Source organism: Oryx dammah, unplaced genomic scaffold (genome assembly GCF_014754425.2).
Source record: "Oryx dammah isolate SB20612 unplaced genomic scaffold, SCBI_Odam_1.1 HiC_scaffold_19, whole genome shotgun sequence".
NCBI classification, from domain to species: domain Eukaryota; kingdom Metazoa; phylum Chordata; class Mammalia; order Artiodactyla; family Bovidae; genus Oryx; species Oryx dammah.
In genome coordinates this window covers 70,569,353-70,595,308 of record NW_024070203.1, presented here as the reverse complement: position 1 = coordinate 70,595,308, position 25,956 = coordinate 70,569,353, and the positions used below count along the sequence as shown (strand labels likewise).

Genomic DNA, 25,956 nt, shown 5'->3' with positions numbered 1-25,956 from the left:
GTAAGGAAGCATGAATTGCAGAGAGCATGGACGAAGTTAAATGCTTTTATACTGGATACATTTTGCTTATACAGAACTCTATAGGTATGGTTGAACAATATAATTGAAGCTTTGTCAGCTCTGTAACCTAGCAACAGATAATAGTGTTAGGTTACTGAATTGCTCCTGGTTGACAAGTAGGGAGTATTTTTGTGTTTATCATGTTTGCTAATGATGGGATCCTTTCCAAAAGGCTTGTCTTAATCTTAATTAGAGTTTATCAGCAGAGGTCTGCCTGACATTGTGCAGACACTGATTTCATAAATAATAAAAAGTGCAAGTGAAAAATTTGGCAGGATGGCGAGATATTTAAGGCCACCGCTTCTAGGAAGAGGAGCGTGAATTTCCAAAATATAATCGAGTTTGAACTGTGACTTTATTCTTTATTATCAAAACTTGTAGTACACTTTACTGCAGCTTTGACAGCAATTATGAGAAGAATTTATAAGCTTCCTGTTAGGAACCGTATCTGTTTGTACAAGAACTTTGATCATAAACATTACTTAGAACAGTGAGTACATGGTTTTTCAAGAACATCAAGGTCTGGGTAGTTATTACTTTCTGTGGAACCTCGAATGTATTTGCCCTTTATTTGTGAAGGGAGTGGTGTGTGGGTGTGGAGACTGGGGAGAGTGACTGCGTTTGCAGCACTAGAGGCAAGCAGAGATCCTAAAATAATCTTTCCATTTGGTAGAATCAAGGAAGGTATCAGCTGCTTTAGTGCCTGATGTCATTTGATAAAGACTTCATGCCCAGGCAGTAGGAATCTGATTTTTTGTTGTTGTTGTTCTGGTTTGCATGATATGATCTTTCAGTTTTTTTTTTTCCTTTGCAATGTTATTAATCATTTCTAATAATAAGTTACACAGCTTCCAAATAATAGAGTTAAACATTGTAAAGCTGAATACAATTCACAAATTAACTAAATTCCTAACTGGTTTATGCAGTTGAAGGGTGATACAAAGTCATTACCTTCTTTATCCACTTTTCTATACCTTTTCACTCATCATGCCCATATTTTTCAAATATTATTCAAAGCTATTTTCAGTTGTCATTTTCTGAGTTTCAGAGTAGACATCTCTCTATTGAACTGTTTGAACAAGTCTATGAAATATTTGATTATCAAGAGAGACTTTTTTGTTCCTAGAGTTCCACTCTTTCTACTCTGTACAAACTGTGAATAGTTTACCCTTATGCCAGTGATCCTTAACTCTAGAAGCATAGGAAGCCTTTCAGGGAGCTTCTGAAAAATAATGAAGCCCAGATCTCACTCCTAGTGATTCTGATTTGATTGATCTGGGGCAGAACCCAGGAACCAGTGTTGATGAAGAGTTCCCAGGTAAATGTACTGTGCAGTCATGGTTATAAAGAATTTTGATGTCTTTTAGTATCCAACTCAACTTGGGCAAATGCTATATCCATATTTAATAGGTGTGAAATATTTACACTAGCACTCAGCAAATAGTTAGTACTAAGTGTAAGCTCTTTGTTATGATAGAAGATAACCTGGCATTACTTCCACATCACAAAGATGAACATTATTCTCCATATTGTGGTTATACATTTTAAAGCTATGTCTTGCTGCTGCTGCTGCTGCTAAGTCACTTCAGTCGTATCTGACTCCGTGCAGCCTACCAGGCTCCCCCATCCCTGGGATTCTCCAGGCAAGAACACTGGAGGGGGTTGCCATTTCCTTCTCCAGTGGATGAAAGTGAAAAGTGAAAGTGAAGTCACTCAGTCGTGTCCGACTCTTAGCGACCCCATGGACTGCAGCCCACCAGGCTCCTCCATCCATGGGATTTTCCAGGCAAGAGTATTGGAGTGGGGTGTCATTGCCTTCACCGTGTAAATCTTGATGTGCATGCTAAGTCACTTCAGTCGTGTCCGACTCTGCGACCCCATGGACTATAGCCCACTGGGCTCCTCTGTCCATGGGGTTCTCCAGGCAAGAATACTGGAGTGGTTTGCTGTGCCCTCCTCCAAGGGATCTTTCCGATCCAGGGATTGAACCTATGTCTCATGTCTGCCACATCATCAGGCGAGTTTTTTTACCACTCGCACCACCTGGTAAGAGCATGAGCTATCTTAGTTCTGATTCAGAGATATCAGTGATTCTGAATAGTCAAGGTAAGGTACAAGTGAACATCAGATAGCACTGTGACTTGTGACACCTAGCATTTCATCCAGAATCTAGAGCCCAACTGCCTTGTTCAAAATCCCATCTCCCATATCTCCTTTTCTTCCACATCCCCTCTAGCTGTGTGCTCTTCAACAGCTTATGTAAAATTCTAGCTTCATGATCCCACAGTAAAATGGGAATAAACAAAAGTCACCTAACTGCTTTCTCGGGAGAAATTAAGATGATGGATGCAAAGCACAGTGTCAGTGCAGAACACATAGAAACCACTTAATATATATGTGATTATTCCTATTATTAGCACTTTGGTCACAGAAGCATAACAAGTTGCTCACAACTTGATGATAATAATTTAGGGGTACCTAGCTAAAGACTGTCATGGTATAGATATGGCTAAAGGGCTTCTACCAGACCACACAATAACTAATAAAGTCAGGACTAGAACTAAATTTTCTCACCCACAAGTCAAGCACTCTTTCTAGTTCATTTTTCTGCTGAGGACAAATAAATTTTCAGTGATTTTGGGTGCAAGCAATACTTCATTATTAGCATATAACCCCTTAGACCAGGATCATTTATTCTTGAATTACTGTGAAAAGAAAGTTGTAAAAATTTTATCAAGTAAACATATATGATATTTCCATACCTGCACCCAACTTACATGCATGCTGAGTTGCTCAATCGTGTCCAACTCTTTGTAACCCCATGGATAGTAGCCCGCCAGGCTCCTCTGTCCATGGGATTATCCCAGTAAAAATGCTGGAACGGGTTGCCATTTCCTCCTCCAGGAGATCTTCCTGACCCAGGGATCCAACCTGCCTCTCCTGTGGCTCCTGAGTTGGCAGGCAGAATCTTTACCACTGAGCCACCTGGGAAGCCCAACACTTTTACATAATTTTATTGGTGTTTATATCAATATACCATTCATGTAGATTAGTATGTAGAAAACCCTCTTGGTTTAAATCTGGAGACATTAAACATACCACCGTATTTGAAAGCTACAGAAAACATCTGTTTAGATTCCTTAAATTTCACATCCATAGAAAGTTGAGAGGAACACTAAACACAGACAGAAATCCAAATCAACAAAGTCACCAGGAGCTGAGACACTCAGAAGTTTCAGATCTAACAAGCATCTAAAGTTCATTCAAATGAAAATAGTTAATGTGGTCAAAGAAAGTAAGCTGCGTGTCAGTAGAAACTTCATTCTGCTAGTCTTAGCTGTCAGTTGCTGCCGCTCAGTTGTGTCCAACTCTTTGTGACCCTATGGACCATAACCCTCCAGGCCCCTCTGTCCATTTGATTCTCCAGACAAGAATACTGGAGTGGGTAGCCTTGCCCTCTTCCAGGGGATCTTCCTGACCCAGAGATCGAACCCAGGCCTCTCGTGTCTCCTGCGTTGTCAAGCGGATCCTTTACCACTGTGCCACCAGTAGTTAAAGTAGCTTCATTAGGAAAACTGAGGGAAGAAGGCCTCACTCTTGTTTGGCCTTTGCTGTTGTTGTTGTTCAGTTGCTAAGTCGTGTCTGACTCTATGCGACCCCATGGACTATGGCCATGTCAGGCTCCTTTGTCCTTCAGTATCTCCCAGAGTTTGCTCAAATTCATGTCCATTGAATTTGTGATGCTATTTAACCATCTCCTCCTCTGCTGCCCCCTTCTCCTTTTGCCTTCAATCTTTCCCAGCATCAGGATCTCTTCCAGTGAGTCGGCTCTTCACATCAGGTGGCCAAAGTATTGGAGCTTCAGCTGCAGATGTTGGTTTGATCTCCTTGCTGTCCAAGGGACTCTTTGCCTATTAAACAATAGTTTCTCACTCCTGCTGCCTTAGCCCCTGGCAACCACCATCCTACTTTGTGTCTCTGTCTTTGCATACCCTGAGTACCTCGTATCAGTGGAATCCTACAGTATTTGTCCTTTTGGGGTTGTCTTCTTTTATTTATAACAAGTTCCTCAAGGCTCATCTATGTTTTAGCATTGTCAGCTTTTTAAAGGCTGAATAATATTCCACTGCATGTATACACTACATTTTGCTTATCCGTTCTTCTGTCAGTGAACAGTGGGTTGCTTCCATGTTTTAGGTATTTTTAATAATGCTGCTTTGAACATGGGTGTGCAAATATCTCTTTGAGACCCGGTGTTCAATTCTTTTGAGTATTTACCCAGAAGTATAAGTGCTGGATCATAGGTAATTTTATTTTCGATTTTTTGAGGAACTGTCATACTCTTTTCCAGGGTGGTTCTCCCATTTTAAACCCCCACCACTAGTGCACAAGGGTTCTAATTTCTCTACATCCTTGCCAGTGCTTGTTTTCTGGGGTTTTGTTTGTTTGTTTGGGGGTTTTGGTTTGTTTTCTTTGTGTGTTCTTGTTTATGTTTTGGTAGCGGTGGTCTCATTTTAAAACCAAATAATACTCTGTGATTTGTTTCCATTGAACATGAGGGCAATCAGTAAAGACATCAAAAAACCTAAATATCAACATGATTTATCATTTTTATGCACTTAGATTGTTTCCTAATCAAGATGAATACTACTGCCCTCCATTGAATTCTAAATGAGAGTTGGCTGTATTTACCTAGCTCTAAAAACAGTAGGGTAGGAAACTGGTTCTCCTGTCTCCTTGGCCCCATGTAGATTGCTAGAAACTATGTTAGTTTCTAACTGCTCAAGATATGGTATGTGATCCATAAATGATGCAGCCTTAATCTTTTTTTCTGAAATGAGTTAGTTTTCTCCCATGAAGCACAGACACATGTACTCACTGAATTCATAGGTTTGTGTTTTCTTTCCTGTGAGATTTCTTTTCTTGGACTTAGCAGGGCAGTGAGAAATGAGAAAAACAGACCCACCCAAACCAAACCAAAAGGAATAATGGTTAACAATTATACAGCACTTACTGAAAAGCTATGACCAACCTAAACAGCATATTAAAAAGCAGAGACATTACTTTGCCAACAAAAGTCCTTTTAGTCAGAGCTATGGTTTTTCCAGTAGTCATGTATGGATGTGAGAGTTGGACTATAAAGAAAGCTGAGCACCAAAGAACAGATGCTTTTGAACTGTGGTGTTGGAGAAGACTCTTGAGAGTCCTTTGGACTGCAAGGATATCCAGCCAATCCATCCTAAAGGAAATCAGTCCTGAATATTCATCAGAAGGACTGATGCTGAAACTGAAACTCCAATACTTTGGCCACCTGATGTGAAGAACTGACTCTTTGGAAAAGACCCTGATACTGGGAAAGATTGAAGGTGGGAGGAGAAGGGGATGACAGAGGATGAGATGGTTGGATGGCATAACCGACCCAATGGACATGAGTTTGAGTAAGCTCTGGGAGTTGGTGTTGGACAGGGAAGCCTGGCTGCAGTCCATGGGATCACAAAGAATCAGATACGACTGAGCGACTTAACTGAACTGAACTGATGGCAGGTGCTGTTCTTAAGCTTCCACCTGTACTACCTTATTTAATCCTCATGATAATACCTTGAGTTCAGTATTATTATCATCATTTCCATTTTTAATTTTGAGGAAACTGATAGAATGCTTAGGTGACAAGTTCAAAGTCACAGAGTTAGCAAGTGGCAGAGCCAAGACTTGCACACCAGGAGTCTGGTTCCAGTGTTCATACTTCCTCAGATGGGATTATATCTTCACTAGCAGTCACACTTAGAATATTTTATTTGAATCAATAAAACTATGTTACAGTACTTGGGATATCTCTCCATATAAGTGGCTTCCTCAAGTTGTATGCTCTAAACTCATCATCTAAAAAATTTGTCCAAGCTCTTTCCAAGAACCAACCCTTGGCTTTTGTGATACTATTTTTTTGGTTCCCTCTCACCTTTCCAAATATATGTTTTCTATGTCTTTAAATAATTGCCTGTCTTCTACCCACATCTTAAATGTTTAGATTCTCCAAGTTTCAATCTTCATTCTTTTTTCTTTTCATGTATATTACCCCACCAATTCAAAGAACACCCATAGTTATTTAGAATGTGTTGATGACTTCCAAATTATTTTTTTTTCTCTAGCATTATTCTTCCCCTAGGTCCAGTTGCCTCCTGGATACATCCGCCAAAAAGCCACTCAGGTACCTCAAACTCTACCATTTCAAAGCCGAATTTCATCTCCATCAATACACATCCACACATACATACAACACACACGCACACACGTGCACACTTGGGCTATGGAGGTGGACGGACAGAAATCTAAATCACGGTTCTGCAAAGCGAGATAGCTTTGAGAAAGTGAGTTAACCTCTCCAGGCTTCAATTTTTTCAGCTCTTAAATGAGGATACTGTCATTCACCTCAGAATACTCAATAGGATTAAAATAGAAGAGAAATACATCAACTACCTAGTCTATCAGGCCCAAAGAAACGATTCCTAATTCATACCAATGGTATGTTATTGTCTACATAATACTACTTGTTAATATACCAGTTTTACTATGTTGCTAATGGGATTACCATCATCTGGTTTCCCAAACCAGAAACCTCTGTGTCATGTTCAACAGTTTCCTTTTTCTTGTCCATCTCACGAAATCACCCCAGTCCTCTCTCAGCCATGTCTCTGGAAACTGGCCGTCTTCTACCTCACAATTTACACTTCTTACAATTGAACTAAGTAAAACAGCCTCCTAACAGCCTTGAGGTAACATTTGCTACCCCTTCAGTTTCTTCTCCTCGTGACCCTCAGATCTATATTCTGAGGGGGAAAAGCTCAGGTCAAAAATTTGTTCATTCATTCACTGAAAAAAAAAAAAAGTGCACACCATCTCCCCACCATGAGCCAGACACAACTGTTTTTATGTTACATCACAACTGTCTCACCCTCTTCTAAATTTTTTTGTGGGCGGAAGCCCTGATTTGTAATGTTTCCAGTTCTGACAGCAAATGCTACAGCTCTCACAGCGGCTAGTATCAAGTTACCAACTTGACATCAACAGCACACAAAACAGAACATCCCACCCTGTGATCCAGAACAGGCTGGTTCCGGCACGACACTTCCCATAATCCACCTGTTTCCTCCCTCAGGCTCCAACCTCCGGGTTTGCCAGCCCCTGAGCACTTTTCACTTTCATGCATTGGAGAAGGAAATGGCAACCCACTCCAGTGTTCTTGCCTGGCGAATCCCAGGGACGGGGAGCCTGGCGTGCTGCCGTCCATGGGGTCGCACAGAGTCGGACACGACTGGCGACTTAGCAGCAGCAGCAGAGGCTCTTCTGTGACCCTGCCCTCACACCCATGTACCTTTCTCTGCCAGAAATGATGCCAGGTCCCCCCAACACACTTCAGCTAGTTTACCTCTATTCTTCCTGAGTTAATTAAAAAAAAGAAAAGAAAAAAGTCATCTTGGGTGCCTTGCCTGACTCCCCCAAGAAGTCTCAGCTATTCACCTCTCTCACATTTTCTTTAGCACCAGGGCATGACACCAGCATGTACTATTATGATTCGTTTATATGTGTACATTCAGTTTGTATGTCAGTTGTGTGTGAAGCCAAAGCACCCAGCCTGGCACACAGTGGGGAGTTCAGTGAATACTGAACTGAATGATTCATCTGAAAGACTAAATCCTAAAACAGCTGACTTTCTCATCAAACCTGCAAAGTACATTCTCAGTCCAATTTAGCCTTTTAAAATGACATGCTCTGATGAAACCATAATATAAAATGGCAAAGACAATAAAATATGAAACATTACTGAACATGTCCAAAAACATATGTATTACCGCTGCCAGGCTGCCTAATAATGTAGAAAAATGATTTTTTGTTTATTTTTTGGAGAAGTTTTTCTACGTTTCTTTCTTTTTTTTTTTAATTGGAAGATAATTGCTTTACAATGTTGTGTTGGTTTCTGCTGTCCAACAATGTGAATCAGCTATAGGTATACATATATCTCCTCCCTCTTGCACTTAATAATTTGCGAATTTTATTTTATTGACTGGATCTTTTGAGTTCAAAGTTTGAGCCAACGTATTCAGAGTCATCTCGCTATGGAGCTCACTGCTGTGATAAAGATAAGCTGAGTGCTACCTTCTCTAAACTATTGATTTCTCCTGGGTACCTGAATTCACAACTTTTCCTTTGTAAAACATAGCCATAGCTAGATTTACCAACAATATAAATTTATCAAAAATGGGAAACTATTACCAGTAATATAAGTTACGCAGTTCAACGCTGAAATCCCGTGACTCCAAAATACCAGGCTAAGAGGCTCAACTGCAGTGCCTGCCTCTGCCCTCCCCACCTCTCTATTACACGGACTCACTTAATAAGCGGTTTCCCAGAGGAAAGATAAGGTGCAGATGATTATCTTGTCTAGAGCCATGAGTAGTTTGGATCTGTATGCACATCAGAGAAGGCAGAACAACCAAATGCAGAAGCCTCCCAGGTGAAAAAGGTGTCACCAGCAGAAACAGCACCAACTTAGCACTTTCCACGAATTCCATCATCGGATTCCATGAAGATGCCATTCAGCTTCTACATTTGTAAATCAGTCAATCAATACCAAAGTGAATCTGTTTTACAACTTTGACAAATTTGTATTCTTTCAGATATGTTAGAGCCAGAGTGGAAAAAAAAAAAAGTGGTTGTTTTCTAGTCCTTTAGTAAATGTGTGTTTTCCTTGGAAATGTTCACATAAATGTGAGGTCGGTAATTTTAGCTTTATTTTTTCACAAATATACTGTCACAAATGGTGTCTTCTTTGCTTGCCTTTAACATTTAATCGGCTGCTTTAATTAACTGTCCCAGGTCTCTCTAAAATGATGTCCTGAATCTTCTAGTCAACTGTGCCGTATCATATGCTGTTGTTATCTTTTCCACCCGATTTTTACCACAAGTTGTTTAAAAACTATGATCTCTTTGAGGGTGGAAAAAATGAAGTGCAGTTGAAAAGGCAGTTACTCTGAAAGATAAACAGAGCAATATTACTTATCAGAATGGATACAATTTTTGCTTGCTTAATGAGTACAATATATAGCCTTGCAATATATACACAATGAGAAAAAAAGCTTTATAACATATCAACTATGCCATATTATTTCAGGCATAACTGTATAGGATACGTATCTAGGCCTGAGAGTGTAGATAACGAAATATAAGTGCTTTGCCTGTCTAAACATGTTAAATAAATGAGCATTTGCTATCGCATTCCAATACATTAGAAGATGTACTTGCATAGTTAATTTTCTTTTTAATGCACCACACGTGATCATTTGAAGCGCCGAGCCAGAGTCTATCTTAGTGTTTGAAGAAAGGGTTCTTTTCATTTAAACAAATCTTTATTTAAATAAGCCTTTTTGAAAAGGATCTTTGGTGTATCTTCTTTTCAGGAAGTTCAGTCAGGGTAAAGGGAGATAAAGAAGCTGTATTATAAGAAATATTATAAAAATAAAGATCACTTAGCATCCGCCCCTCCGGAAAAAAAAAATGGAAGCAGACTTATGCAGAGAACAAAACTAACTGGAATTTCATTTAAACTTTCTAAATTTTAGGAACTTTGTTTACTTGCTTTGTAGTTTTAGGTATCATATATATATATAAATACACACACACACACACACACATATATATATCCAGTATCAGTATCTGATATATCAGTGTCTGGGAAAGAGAGAAAAAGAGGAGTAAGGTACAGGAAAAGTAACTTCAAAGGCTCACTTGGAATACATTTTGTGGTTGGGTCCCTACCATGCTTGTTCTTAGGCAGTATATACCATGTAATAGCACAGTTCATGATTAAGTCAAGCACCAGAAGGCAAAAAGTTGTCAACGTTTTGACAAAACTCTGTACAGATTATGTCTATACTTGGTCCTTAGTATTCTCTACAGGGAATGGATGTTGATCACTGAACAGTACATTTAATGCCAGAAATATAATTTTCCACACAGGAGGTATGAAAATTCATAAAAGGAAACCTCACTAAAATGGAGTAGGGAAGTCAGATGCAGGAGCTGGCAAGTACCACTTAACTTCAATACAGAGCCCAACAGGAAGAGATGGACTTTGTATCTCCATCAGGAAGTGACACTAATGCCGCTCAGCTAGAGGAAGAAAGCGTTTCTCATCACCTGACAACAGCTCAGCCAATGAAAAGCCACTATATTTCAAACTTCCGGTTTCCAATGGACTTTTGGTTTATCAAAGCTCTCCAACTTCCCCTTCTCTATAAAAAGTTTCCTCTCTTTTGTTTTACCAGACTTTCATGTGGTTTGCCATAGTTGCCTGTCCTGAATTGCAGTTCTTTGCTGTTATAAACCCATGTCGCTGGTAAAATAACTGGCTGTTTTATTGTTTTAAGTGAACAAAGGGAAGAGGAGGGCAGCTGTTGTCTTGATCCAACACTCCACCCAGTAGAAACTGATGTGAAAAACATGAGAAGGTGTGATTGACATCAATCCAATGGACAGCAGGCTGGAGCATTCTATGTCAATTCTATCTTTCTCTTCCTTTTTTTTTTTCTTAATAGGGGGTCAGCTTTGGTGCACGACTACGAAGGCCATCTCTGAGGGTGAAGAGCTAATTGCCTTTGTGGTGGATTTTGACTCAAGGCTACAAGCTGCCAGTCAGATGACTCTTACAGAAGGGATGTACCCGGCGCGCCTGCTGGACTCAATTCAGCTGCTTCCTCAGCAAGCTGCCATGGCTTCTATTTTGCCCACAGCTATTGTCAATAGTAAGTGTTGAGTGCAATAGCCCAGTACAATAGCTTTGTAGTGGTGATGGGTATTTATGGGACAGAAAAAAGTAGTGTCTACTGACAGGCAACCAGGGACAGAGTTTTCCTCCAGTGCTGTGATTTTATTTGATCTTCTCTCCAACTTTAACTCTGTGTGTGTGTGTGTGTGTGTGTGTGTGTGTGATCACTTCTCATGGGAATATAAAAAGAACTTAAATTCATTCATTTCATGTTGGATTCCTGAATGTCACAAACGAAAATCTGATATTCTATACTAAGCAATGTTCAAGGCTATTTAGCTATAAGAAGCCCAACATCTTTCACTGATGCTTCTATGGTAGAATAATTTTGATATTAAGAGCCAGAGAGTTAAAACATAAGAAAAAGGAAACAAAATCAAATTTGATTAGATATACTGCTGCTGCTGCTGCTGCTGCTGCTGCGTCGCTTCAATCGTGTCCAACTCTGTGCGACCCCGTAGACGGCAGGCTCCCCTGTTCCTGGGATTCTCCAGGCAAGAACACTGGAGTGGGTTGCCATTTCCTTCTCCAATGCATGAAAGTGAAACGCATAAGTCCTCAGGCTCCTCTGTCCATGGGATTTTCCAGGCAAGAGTACTGGGGTGGGTTGCCATTGCCGTCTCTGGATTAGATATACTAATGAAAGGGAAATGTAGGCTAGATAAATCAAGACACCATCTAATATAAAAAATTAAAAAGAGAAAGAAAAATACTTCTTAGAGTACTTTATATGCAAAATTTTAAAATATGCCCTGGAAAATCTGTCTTTGTGATTATCTTTTGTTAGAAGGACTTTTGAACTTAGTTTGTATTTCTTGAACACATAGTGACACCTGATATGACATAAAATCAATGATTCAGGAGTCCCAAGATCTGAGATCTAGAGTCCACTCTGCTTTTATCTGTCTCTGAGAGAAAACATGAGTACCAGTTTTATCTTAAGAGGAGAACAGAAGCTGAAGCCAGGAGGCAAGTGAAATATTGCCTTGAGTCAAAAATGTCATTGAAAATGCCTGAGACTTTGAATAATGCAGAAAATTCTAGAGACTACAGACAGGTCTCAGTATTTTATATATATATATTCAACAGTAATTATGTTCTTGCTGTAACTGCATCGTCCAGAATAAAGAACTTCTCATGTGTATCTGGAATTATTCTGCATGCAACCACTGGATTCAGTGTACCCAACCCAAGTTAGTATTTTTTAGATTTCCTTAGTGTAAATGTAGTTATCTTCTTTATTGGACCTTTACTTTGGATAGTGAGTAACCTTGAATTTGAGACCAAATGATTTTGTTACCAGGTATCCTGTACATACATACTAAGTCATTTCAGTCGTGTCTGACCCTTTGCAAACCTACGAACTGGACCCCACCAGGCTCCTCTGTCCATGGGGATTCTTAGGCAAGAATACTGGAGTGGGTTGCCATGCCTTCCTCCAGGGGATCTTCCTGATTCAGGGATCGAACCTGTGTCTCCTGTGGCTTGGGCAGTGCAAATGGATTCTTTACCGCTGAGTCACCGGGGAAGCCCACCAGGTATCCTAGGGGCACCTTATATTATTGTGACGCTTCAGTGTATGAATGTTCATTCTAATTATATTTGAGATTATGCTTTTTTTGCTTTCTGTAGCAAGATAACTGTTAATCTCAAATAAATCAACATGGATGCATACAGGCTTTTGTTCTCATTTTTTAATTCGCTAATCAGTTAAAGTCATCCTGCATAAATAGCCACTTTATTAAATATTGTGGCCCTCTGAAGTGTAAATGTAACTAACTTGGGTGGGAAGGGTTAAATAATAAACAGTAGCCAGGTGTAATTTTGTATTTAGATTGTAGTTGGAAATTCTGTATTGTTACCTACCTATTCCTTACTTCTCGTTCACTAGAATTTGGTCCTTAATTTTCTCCTTATCTCCTTCAACAGGATCTCTTGAGCTGTCTCCTTCACTATCATGGTTTTCCACCACCCACTATACATTGACAGTGTATAAATCACAAGTCCAGCTGTGTCTGGCAAGTTTCAGACCTCTGTTGCCTTCTTTGCAATGTTCATCTCTCTTTCTCACAGAAATATCCACTTGCACGCGTCTAATGTGACCATGTACCCCAGTGTGGCTGGATTTGTCCCAGTTTACAAGGTTATCTGCCCTCCCCTCTGATCCATGCCCCCTTTCACTATAAAGGTGCCAAGTTTGCACAATACAGTATCAGATTTGGTCACTATACATGCGCTAGCCTGAATCCATCACCCAGCTGTCTTCTATTCCCTGTAGAGATGAATGAACCATCACTTAACACAGAAATGCTAACAAGAAGCCTAGGCACCAAGGACAAACCTTACCCTCCAAACTAGTGGTCATCACTTCCAGTCAGTTCTACTTCCTCAATATAATTTTTCTTCTCTCTGTCCCTCTTGTCGATGAGGTATTATGGAAGAGTGTTTACACCAGGGTTTTCCAATCTCAGTTCACCCGCTTACGTGATCATGGCAAGTTACTCAACCTCACGTTCTTTACCTATTAACAAATGAGGGTGAAAACACACACAGAAATTTTCCATGAATGAATCCATGAGAAATACATATCATACATATTATAGCATGACCTAACAAATACTATATGGCCATTAGTTACAATTCAAACTGTAACATAGTTCACTTAGATTATTTCAATTATTGTAAAAGTCTTCCTTCCAATGTTGCTACCTTCAAATTCTGCTCCACAGTTAGCATTATATCATCGCAGTTTCTGTCAGTCTGTTATTTAAAATAATTCAATAACTTTCCATACTCATTGAGATAGAAACCAGAACTTTAAAAGTCCTACAGTGGGGAATTCCCTGGCGGTTCAGTGGTCAGGACTCCAATCTCAGTCCTGCCGAGGGCACAGGTTCAACCCCTGATAAGGGAACTAAGATCCTTCATGACATGCAGTGAGGCCCCCCCAAAATAAAAGTCTCCATGGGCTTTGGTAGTCTGTCCCTGCCTTCTGCAGCCTCATCTCTTCCAGCTTTTTGCCTGAGATTACAGAATAGCCTCTCAGCCTCCACCCAGTCCCCCGTAGGCTCCCATGAATGATCCCTTGACTACAAGAATACAATCCCCTTCTCCACCTGACTAGATTAATTTCATCCTTCACAATGTAGCTAAGGCATATCAACATCTCCCCTCTAAATCCTTCTCTCACCTCATCCTCCCTCCAGTTCTCTCCCAGACTTGTATCTCTTTTCCATGCCCCAAAACACCCCTCAGATACCTCTATCAGAGCAGTCATCACATTCTTATATAATGATCTAACCACCTGTTAACCAGCCCCAAGTGATCCAAGCTCCTTAAGAACAGCTGTTTTGCCTCTCATTTTGTTTTACAGCCAACTCAGCATAAATCAGGCACTTAGGAGGGACTCTGTAATTAATTTATTAAATGAATAAATGATGTCAGGAGTTGACATCAAGGCTCACTTCACTGCAGCAGCCATTAGATCCTTTACCTTTTAATCAAGCAGATAAAACATTTCATACTGCTATTTTCTAAACGCCTACTTTTCTAAACCATAAATGCAATATAAACAATTTAAGATCAACCTCTTGTGCTTTATTTTGGGAGTCTCCTACAGTCCCACTTTCTAAAGAGTCTGTGGGAAGGTAAATTGCATTGAGTGTAACATTCCTTTATAAACTCAGTCCTGTATGGTGGAACAACAGCAATACTTTACTAGCCACTGTCTGATTACCTAATTCAGAACCAGAAAGCAGACTCAAAAAACCTGAACCAAATGCTGTTTACCCGTGAATGGCTCTAAGTGGGCAGCAGCTAACGTGTCCCTGTGTTTCTGCTTGCAGAGGACATATTCCCTTGCAAGTCCTGTGGCATCTGGTACCGCAGTGAGCGAAATCTGCAAGCCCACCTGATGTACTATTGCAGTGGAAGGCAAAGAGAAGCCGCACCAGTGTCAGAGGAAAACGAGGACACTGCTCCTCAGATTTCCAGCCTGTGTCCCTTCCCACAATGCACCAAGAGCTTTTCAAATGCCCGAGCTCTAGAAATGCACCTGAACTCACACAGTGGTAAGTGCCTCCCTTGTTTCTTCTGCTCCGAGAGACCCTGTTCTTTCTCTACATACATACATATGTACATTCATAACATGTTGTGCGTACAGACATTCATACGTCTCTTCCTGCCTATAAACTCAAAATTAAACTTGCTGAACCAGCTAGTTATTACCTTTTGTCACGTACAATCAGTATACTCTGTTCAAAGGACTTGGGTCTGAATTCTTTTCTAACGACTTACAGTGCTCAGCTTACAGGCCAAAGCCCTCTATAGTTTTTTTCCAGCTAAAGTCAAATAGCATCAGTTTTGGAAATCGTAATACCCTTTGTATATTGTCATCAATATTCATTCATTTCTGTGCCAGGTGATCTTTGCAAACTTACCATGCTCTCTTTCCCACACAGCAGGGACTAAATAGTAGGTACATAAAAATATTTTTATTTCTACATATTTTACATAAAAAGTAAAATTGCTTTTTCCATAAAATTCCAATGGAATTTCCAAAAATTCCATTATTGCTGAATGGAAATAAAGCTTTTATTTTGAAAGATCCAATTAAAATCTCACTTGAGAGACATTAACTTTTAAATATGGATCTGTAAAAGGTTCCTGTGTGCATGATAACAACACAGTTGAATTTTTGACATAAAAACACTTTTAGTGCTATGTTTTAAAACTTCTTAGGAAAAGTTAGCCTGAAAAACAAGTCTTCTCTTTTTAAAGCCTTCCCTTAACAGCAAGGTGGCAACTGTTCCCATGTTTTTTTAATTAATTTTTATTGGAGTATATATGCTTTACAATATTGTGTGTCTGCTCAGCTGTATGTATACATATATCCCCTCTTTTTCACTATTCCCATTTATTTTGTAATTGTATGCCCAGTTATCATCAGTATCATCTCATAGTATTCTAATTCCTATATTTTAAAAATAATTGAGGTGAACCAAATGTACATAATTACATTAATTTTAGGTATTTCTTTGAAACATTCTTGGATAGGGCAAACCAAGTTTTGGGAATCACAGTTCTTCAGCACCTAGAATACAAAACTTGTTAGACACCCCAGGGTGACTTCCTTCGCTGTTTTTGCTTGGACTGAATAATTAAACACTAAAATAGGTTCTCAGTTAAAAAAAAAAAAAAACAACTAACTCCAACCTACAATACTCTAGTACTGTGCAAGCTTTTGTCTTTGTACCCATAAAAATAGGCAATTTTCTTTTTACTCATTCTCTACCTTTTCCCTACAAATAAGCTGTCTTTATGTAGGTGATAAACCAGGGGAAGCAGAAACAGGTTGGTTGTCTCACACAGTGAGTGTAAAGTCATACACAAAACAAAAATAAGAGATAGAGAGATTTTTCAGCTCAATAGAAAAATGAGTCCTGGATTAGCTAAGGAGAAAAGGAGAAAAATAAAAGAAGTCCTCTTTTATCACTATAGGACTGGGTGGTGTTGCCATTCATTTTATGAATATAGAAGGTATTTCTCATTTAAGTCTAGAGTGCAGAGAAGAGGAAGCAAGCCTGACTTAACCATATGACAACAAATGGGACAGGAATTGACCTTAGTGGATAAAAGTATCTAGCTCCCAATTCCAATTCATAGGGGAGTGGTTCCCCCCGCCCCCTCTCCCCAAGTAATTCTTTAGACACCAACTGGGTGTTCTGCAATTCAATTCCATTCAGTTCTGACACTACCAAGAGATAGCATTGAATTCCACAGATTAAGGGGTCAGTTCTACAAGAGGGACCCCCCTCACTCTCATCCCAATTCAGACCAGTCTGCTGTGCTCCTGACCAACTAGCTGTAAATCAGAGATTGCCACAGCACCCCCTTGGTTTGATTGATTTGCTAGAGTGATTCACAGAACTCAGATAACACATTAACTTGCTAGATTACTAGTTTATTTTAAAAGGATATAAGTCAGGAACAGCCAGATGGATGAGATGAATAGGGCCAGGTTTGGGAATGGGCAAGGAGGCTTCATTACATAGGCATGATTGATTAAGTTATTGGCCATTGGCAATTGAACTTAATCTCCAGCCCTTCTTCCCAGAAGTGGAAGGCAGTGTAAGTTCCAACCCTTTACTCACAGGGTTGGTTCTTCTGGCAACCAGTCTCCATCCTTAGGTTACCTGAGCGCTTTACAAAAGTCACCTCACTAACATAACAAAGACTTATTTATCACCAGAAATTCCAACAGTTTTAGAAGTCTTGAGCCAGGAACCAAGGATAAAGTCCAGAGAAATATTTTCCTCATCTGAGTGACCAAATACACATTTCCTGTAAATCACAATATTGCACTGAGACTTACCTACCAGTCAGTGGTGATATTCAAAATATTTAATAACTGACCAGAAACAGGCCATAATCAATCAGCACAAATGTCAGTCCGAAATGACTATATTAGTATACTAATATAGTTGAACATACTAGTAAATATCAGCTGAATATCAGCCCTGGATAAAGATAACCCATATTAAGCAAAACCATGAAATTCTAAATCTGTACCAAAGATACATTAGGATGTTGTTAATTACTTTACAAAATGATTTCTATTTGGATTCTGTTGTATAAAGACCTAATTCTAGCACATTAAGTGCACTAAGTTATTTAGTTTGCATACAGGTTGTCAAAATCACCTCTAATAAATGCCTGCCTCTTCCTACTGTAGAGCACAGTGGTTTGGTAAGAAGGCTTATTGGATTAGAAATCATAAAATCTGAGGTCTGAGCATGGCTTCATCACTGAATTTATTAGATGATTATTTAGATTGATTATCATAATCAATTCCTTTAGCCTCCTTGAATTTGTTTTCTGACCTGTAAAATTAAAACAGCAATGCCCATCCCACTACAATGTGATAATACTCATGAAAATGCTTTGGAAAGTATTCACTACAGTTTATTATTATCACATATGGTGAAAGGTATCACAGAAAAAAGTTAATATCACAAATGAGATTCGGCAAGATTTCAGTTCCTTTCTGCTGTGTTGAAGACATGAGGTCATTAGTAATGGTTCATATCACCAGCAAACCAAAATGTGTGGTTCTCAGTATTCTGATTTTGTATGTTTCTCCAGGAGTGAAAATGGAAGAATTCCTCCCTCCTGGTGCTAGTCTAAAATGCACCGTCTGTAGCTACACTGCTGATTCTGTGATCAACTTTCACCAACACCTGTTCTCCCATCTCACTCAAGCTGCCTTCCGATGCAATCACTGCCATTTTGGCTTCCAGACTCAGAGGGAGTTATTGCAGCACCAGGAACTCCATGTCCCTGGCAGCAAACTGCCCCGAGAAAGTGACATGGAACACTCTCCAAGTGGAACCGAAGACAGCTTACAGCCAGCCACAGACTTGCTGACCAGAAGCGAACTCCCACAGAGCCAAAAGGCCATGCAGACTAAAGATGCGAGCTCGGACACGGAGCTGGACAAGTGTGAGAAAAAGACTCAGCTCTTTCTCACTAACCAGAGACCCGAAATTCAGCCTACAACCAATAAACAAAGCTTTTCTTACACGAAAATAAAGTCTGAGCCCTCTAGTCCAAGACTCGCCTCATCTCCAGTTCAGCCTAATATTGGGCCTTCTTTCCCTGTGGGACCCTTTCTATCTCAGTTTGCTTTTCCCCAAGATATCACAATGGTCCCTCAAGCTTCCGAGATCTTAGCCAAGATGTCTGAACTGGTACACCGGCGACTGAGGCACGGAAGTAGTAGCTACCCTCCTGTCATTTACAGCCCCTTGATGCCCAAGGGGGCTACCTGTTTTGAGTGCAACATAACCTTCAATAACTTGGATAATTATCTAGTGCACAAAAAACATTATTGCAGCAGCCGATGGCAGCAGATGGCCAAGTCCCCCGAGTTCCCTGGGGTTTCAGAGAAGATGCAGGAGGCTGTGAGTCCCAACACGGGTCAGCCCTCCATCAGTCTTCTCAATCCAGCCACTCACTCTGCGGATCCCGAGAATCCACTTCTTCAAACACCCTGCATCAATTCTTCCGCCGTTTTAGATTTAATTGGGCCAAACGGGAAGGGCCACGACAAGGACTTTTCCACGCAAGCTAAGAAGCTCTCCACCCCCAATAGCAGTGATGATAAAATTAATGGGAAACCTGTTGATGTCAAAACCCCCAGCGTCCCCTTAGTGGATGGGGAAAGTGACCCAAATAAGACTACCTGTGAAGCTTGCAACATTACTTTCAGCCGGCACGAAACCTACATGGTCCACAAACAGTATTATTGTGCGACGCGCCACGACCCTCCACTCAAGAGGTCGGCTTCCAACAAAGTGCCTGCCATGCAGAGAACCATGCGCACACGCAAACGCAGGAAGATGTATGAAATGTGCCTGCCTGAACAGGATCAAAGGCCCCAGCTAGTCCAGCAGCGCTTTCTCGACGTAGCCAACCTCAGCAATCCCTGTACCTCCACCCAAGAAGCCACAGAAGGGCTGGGCGAGTGCTACCACCCAAGATGCGATCTCTTTCCCGGAATTGTCTCAAAGCACTTGGAAACCTCCCTGGCCATGAACAAATGTGTCCCGGTTTCTAAATGTGACACTGCTCATTCCAGCGTCTCCTGCCTGGAGATGGACGTCCCCATCGATCTCAGCAAAAAGTGTTTATCCCAGTCTGAGCGGACGACCGCGTCTCCCAAAAGGCTGCTGGACTACCACGAGTGCACCGTGTGCAAGATCAGCTTCAACAAGGTGGAGAACTACCTGGCCCACAAGCAAAATTTCTGCCCGGTCACCGCTCATCAGCGGAACGACCTGGCTCCGCTCGACAGCAAAGTGTTTCCGAATCCAGAAAGCGAACGAAGCAGCCCGGATGTCAGCTATGAAAGAAGCATCATAAAATGTGAGAAAAATGGCAATCTGAAGCAGCCCTCCCCCAATGGAAACTTATTCTCATCCCACTTAGCGACGCTGCAGGGCCTGAAAGTCTTCAGCGAAGCCGCTCAGCTCATCGCAACAAAAGAAGAAAACAAACATTTGTTTCTTCCCCAATGCCTGTACCCTGGAGCAATAAAGAAGGCAAAAGGAGCCGACCAGCTTTCTCCGTACTATGGAATCAAGCCAAGTGATTACATTTCCGGTTCTCTGGCCATCCATAACGCTGACGTGGAGCAAAGCACAAACGCAGAAAATGAATCTCCCAAAAGCCAGGCTTCTTCCAATGGGTGCACTGTGCCGAAGAAAGATTCCCTGCCCTTGTTGCCCAAAAATCGAGGCATGGTCATCGTGAACGGTGGACTGAAGCAAGAAGAGCGCCCTGCCGCCAACCCCCAGCAAGAAAACATTGCCCAGAACCCTCAGCGTGAAGACGGCCACAAGTCTCCCTCCTGGGTCTCCGAGAACCCCTTAGCCACGAACGAGAACGTCTCCCCAGGCATTCCCTCCGCAGAGGACCAGTTGTCTAGTATAGCAAAAAGTGTGAATGGCTCCACCCAGGCACCCACCAGTGGGAAATACTGCCGGCTCTGTGACATCCAGTTCAACAACCTCTCAAACTTTATAACTCACAAAAAGTTTTATTGCTCATCACATGCCGCAGAACACGTCAAATGAAATCACTAAATCAATGGACATCAGTCACCTTTCGTACCAGTGTTTAGTATGTTGTTCTACCCAGTACAGAAAAAAAAAAAAAAAGCAAAGCTGTTTGAATTACATCCGGGCGATCAGGAGATAATTCATTATGGCTGAGTTGAAGACTTAAGGTGTAATTTCATTACAGTCCATTAGTAAAGTGTATTATTGGTGCCATTTTCCAAAAAAAAAAAATTAATTTATTTTACCAGCAGTATTCATAGCTGTGGTTATGTTATTTTTTATTTAAAAACTTTATATTAAAGTCATTTGTAATGTTATTGTATAGTTATTGTGTAGCACATATGGTTTGCACTGTAAGTAGCTTTTGAAGAAAATAGTCACAAACAATACAGAAGAGCATTTTAGAAATAGCTTCCAAAGCACTTGTGTATCTTGATTTCTTCTTATATGCTGTTGCAGATATATGTATATGCTAAAATATAACTTGCAAAGATGTTTTAAACACATGTGCTATAAGTTCGCCTTAAGATTTCAATTCTTGGATAATCAGGCTCTGTTTGCACTTTATATTTTAGCAGATACAGTCTCTTAGTCACTAGGCTTTGCATTTGTATGTAGCTGTACGTTTCCGTCCATTTTCTTAATCTTAAACATGTATGTTAAATGAAGATGGCGATTTTTTTCTTGTATAGTACTTGTATTTTCTTTCGCTGATGCAGCTCTGTCTCAATTTTTAAACCTTTGCTGTTAAATGCAATACTTTGTAAGAATGAACAAAATTACTGGAAGCAGTATTGTAAGTAATGAAGTAGTATTAATCGGTTTTATCTTTTGAAAGGCACAGTCTAAATCGAAACCCTAAACTCAATGCTGCAAGTATGAATTTAATTCATATATAAGATCTATTTAAATATAAGAGTAGCAATACTGCACCTGGTGATCACAGATAATGTTCTACTTCTGATAGAAATAATTTCTCAACAAATGTTGTTACTATGCATGTATATGAATGGAATAAAATTCCAGATTGTTGGAGAAGTTTGGCATACTTTTTTTCTTTAAAATACAAGGGAAACCCTATATACCTGTTCTTTGTAACATAAGTAGGTTCAAAACAGTACTGGATAAATGTAGTAACATGATGACAAACCAGTAAAGGGAGAGGTTGTCCTTTTTATGCACCTAGTTAATATAACCTATTATACTAAAATGAACTGGAGACTCCAGGCTCTGGAACTAGAAAAGTTCTTCATTATAAATATATATAAGAAGCACTGTCTTTGTGTTCTCTACCCCTGTAGCACAGAAAAAGACTGATTTCATAAATGTCTGAAAGGCTTACAAAATCTACCAGAAGAATTGGCACCAAAGTTGGTCACATGCACCCAACTTTTAGATGGAGTTTGCTAAAGAGAGAGGTTTGTATTTTGAGCAGCAGCAAAGTGGTATGGTAAAGTGTCTCTGATGAGTAAAGATGCCCCGGTTTCATGCTGGCAATTTGTAAAAGACCCTAGTTTTCACACCTCTCATTTATTCATTCCAAGGGTTTGCATGTTGAGGGGGAATGAAGAGCAGATAATGTTGGTTAGATGATGGCAGATCTAATGGGCCATCCAGAGATGCTGAGATGTGATTCAGGAGGCAAGATGGCACCGGTCGCACATCAGGACAGATGCAGTCTACCACAGTTTGGGAAACTTCCCCAGCTGGAAAGGCAGTAGCCTCACCTGTGGCTAGGACGCACTGTTGGCAGGTAGGTTGTGATGCGCTATCCTTCCTCCTTATTGAATTTGGTAGCATAATGAATATAAGGTACTAGTTCCAAACATAGCTTATAAATACTGTGACAAAACATTAAAAAATAGATGATGTGGTCAAAAACTTTTCTTCAGTTGCTTGTTGAGAATAACTGTTTTCAAATGTAAAATCTTGATCTTAGCTGATGTTTTCCTGTCGGTGACTAAACAGTGAGGTGAACCAAACTGACATTCTTAGTAGAGTTTTGCAGGAATCTACTTTTAGTCATATCAGGTTCCTTGGGAACCACAGGACTGGCCATGCAGACCTGCTGAGCTCTCAGGTGGAAACCAGCAGGGCTGGGCATTCTTAACAGGACTTACTTCCCCAATCTCTTCCTTTTTTTTTCTTTTAAAAGAAAAGAAAGTCTGCCAGGCAACATATTTTTATTGATCATGACTAGGACTGTATCCACTATTTTGAGGATGAAGCCAAAGGGGTCTTCCTTCCCGAATCTCTTCCTTTTCCTTTTTTTTTTTTAAAGAGGAAAGCCAACCAACATATCTTTATTGATCACCTTTGACTGTATCCACTATTTTGGGCATGAAGTCAAAGAGGTATGTTACACGGTGGCTTCTTTAAAGGAGTTTGTCATCTGGCTCAGGTTAGTGTTTTCCAACACTATTCCTTCATTTGAATCAGGGAACATCTTTAAAATGCCAACATATATAGATAGATAGATAGATAGATAGAGTTACATACTAGATCAATTTTTTAAAAAATCCTGTCTGTAGGTCCTGGGAATCTTTTAAAGTTCTTTCCAAATGCTTCTAATATGTTAGAGTGTTGGGAGATACTAAATGGTAAACTAGGACAGGGTATGAATACTGAGGGAGGTTAAGGGGCATAGAAAGACAAAAAGAAAAAGGGAAATCGATATGGGAAAGTTGGGGAAGACTCTAGATAGGGTAGGATCTAAAAAGGTGGGTGAAATGATAAGGAAAGCTACATGTCATTTTGGGAGCCCTGTAATACCTGTGCACTATATCCAAAAGAATATTTTAAGTACTATTTGTATAGTTAACAATAACTTCTAATAGCCATTCACAGAAGGAAATAGCATTGGCTAAAATAGTTTCATTTGGACCAGAACCAGACCCTGCAGAGAACAGAGGAAGATAAACGTATTTGTGCATGTGAAAGTAAAAGTCACTCAGTCGTGTCCAGCTCTTTGTGACCCCACCAGGCTCTTCTGTTCATGGAATTCTCCAGGCAAGAATACTGAAGTGAGTAGCCATTCCCTTCTCCAGGGAATCTTCCCAACCTAGGGATTGAACCTCCTGCATTACAGATGGAATTTTTACTGTCTGAGGTAAAAAATCCGCCTGCAATGCAGGAGACACAAGAGATGTCAGTTTGATCCCTGGGTCTAGAAGATTCCCTGGAGATGGAAATGGCAACCCACTCCAGTATTCTTGCTCAGGAAATCCCATGGTCAGAGGAGGAGCCCAGCAGGCTATAGTCCATAGGCTTGCAAAGAGTCGGACACAACTGAGCAAGCAAGCCCAGAACCCTGTGAGGCCCTCCTGCACACAAAAGCCTTTCCATGACCCTCATTTGTACATATAGAGATCATCATAAATGATAGCATGAAAGTAGTATGTGAGGGTGAAGAGTGAATGAAATTTTTTGAAGAAGAAGAACTCAGATTGGAAAAGAAAATAAAGGTATAAATAGGAATCTGGTGTCACAACACCTTAAATGCCAGGCTGAGGTTCATGAGCTAACCCTGTACCTTGCTTCTTAGAATCATGAAATGAAAATCAAGTTTAGGAATGTGGTTGAGTGAGTGTGAGGCCTACATGCTAGAGAGGAAGATTGGTTAGAAGGCCATAGTGATGGTCTAAATGGGGGTAGTGAGAGTCTACACCAAGTGAGTTGAGAAGGATGGGTCTGGGTCTGGATTACTTGAAGACCAAATCACAGAAAAAACCAAAGATCTTCAATCCTCACTGATAAGAATGCCCCATGTTCAACAAGACAAAATGTAGGTCAAAATAGCACCAGTTGAATGGTCTGGGGAAAGGGTGATAAAAGGGTGATGGTTTATATTTGTTCTCCAGATTGTTCTGTAGTTAAATCTTCTATGGAATACGAAAACCTACTATATCAGTTAAGAGTGAGACTGGATTTCTGAAGACTTTTGACAGAACAACCATAGGATATTCTATATTCAATGATGAGAATCATTGAATTAGATGTAGACAGAATCAGAAGTGGTATTCTGTGGTCAATATCAAAATAAACTAAGCTGGCAGCAGAATTTATTACCCAGTCTGTCTTCAAAGTGTTGCTATCTGATATGTAACCCATTTGAGTGTTTAAAACTATTATAATTTTCAAATAATCCAACATATGACTTTTAACATTGAAATTAAAACCAAAAATGTAGTCATAATGGAATCTATAAGCAATATCTGAAAATCTTTTAATCAGGTGGAAACTTCTCATTTTCAGGCAAAACTAAGGGTCAGAGATTTTAAACACCCAAAGTCACAAAGCGAATGGGTACGAGCCGGGGTTCCTCTCCTCATCACTTTCTTTTCACCACTAAAGCAGAAGGAAACACAAGGCAAGCAGGCAAGCGGCTAAAATTCCAGCTACTTTTCCTTTCTCTTACACACTTAAAGGGGAAAGGAAAGTGAAGTCGCTCAGTCGTGTCCGACTCTTTGCGACCCCATGGACTGTAGCCTACCAGGCTCCTCTGTCCATGGGATTTTCCAGGCAATAGTCCTGGAGTGGATTGCCATTTCCTTCTCTAGGGGATCTTTCCAACCCAGGGATCAAACCCCGGTTTCCCGCATTGTAGACAGACACGTTACTGTCTGAGCCACCAGGGAAGTCTTACACACTTAAGTCTAGCTCAAATGTTCTCTGGAGATAAGGAAAAGTGAGAAAGTTCATTTCTCATGACTGTTGTAACAATTACCAGAGACTAGGTGACTTAAAACAAGAGAAATGTATTCTTTTTGGCACTACAATATACTCCATGCCTCAGAATGTCTGATTTCACAACCCATTCCTACTGACCTCAGAGCATACTACTATTTTCCTCAACCTCGCCCCAGAGTCAGTTATTTCCCCAAAGGATCCAGATTCCTTTTATTGGAGGATGGTATTTAGAAGCCTACATCTTAACCCTAGGTTTGTTTATTGCTGCTGAACATCCCTGCTTTTAGATCATCTCAGCAAATAGAATTAGGATGTAGGTATGTATGCTGCTGATGCTGCTGCTAAGTCACTTCAGTCGTGTCCGACTCTGTGCGACCCCATAGACGGCAGCCCACCAGGCTCCCCGTCCCTGGGATTCTCCAGGCAAGAACACTGGAGTGGGCTGCCATTTCATTCTCCAATGCATGAAAGTGAAAAATGAAAGGGAAGTCACTCAGTCGTGTCTGACTCTTAGCAACCCCATGGACTGCAGCCCACCAGCCTCCTCCATCCATGGGACTTTCCAAGCAAGAGTACTGGAGTGGGGTGCCATCGCCTTCTCCTGTATGTATGTATAACAACCAATATATGTACACATTTCTATATCTATTTCTGTAATTGTTGTTGTTCCGTCACCAAATCATGTCTGACTCTTCAAGAAATATGTATTCCTATAATACATAATTACAGACATATGTATTTCTGTAATACATGTATTTTAAAATAAAC

At 40.4% G+C, this 25,956-nt stretch overlaps 1 protein-coding gene across 1 annotated transcript in view; it reads left to right on the top strand.

Moving 5' to 3' along the window:
• ZFPM2 (zinc finger protein, FOG family member 2) overlaps positions 1-21,537 on the top strand; it is a 523,384-nt gene extending 501,847 nt beyond the window's left edge. Inside the window, exons 6-8 of the mRNA XM_040261893.1 lie at positions 10,650-10,856; positions 14,725-14,949; positions 18,023-21,537. Coding sequence (XP_040117827.1) covers positions 10,650-10,856; positions 14,725-14,949; positions 18,023-20,514 — 2,924 coding nt within the window. The 3' untranslated portion in view covers positions 20,515-21,537. The remainder of the gene's footprint in view (positions 1-10,649; positions 10,857-14,724; positions 14,950-18,022) is intronic.
• Positions 21,538-25,956: the final 4,419 nt, after the last annotated feature.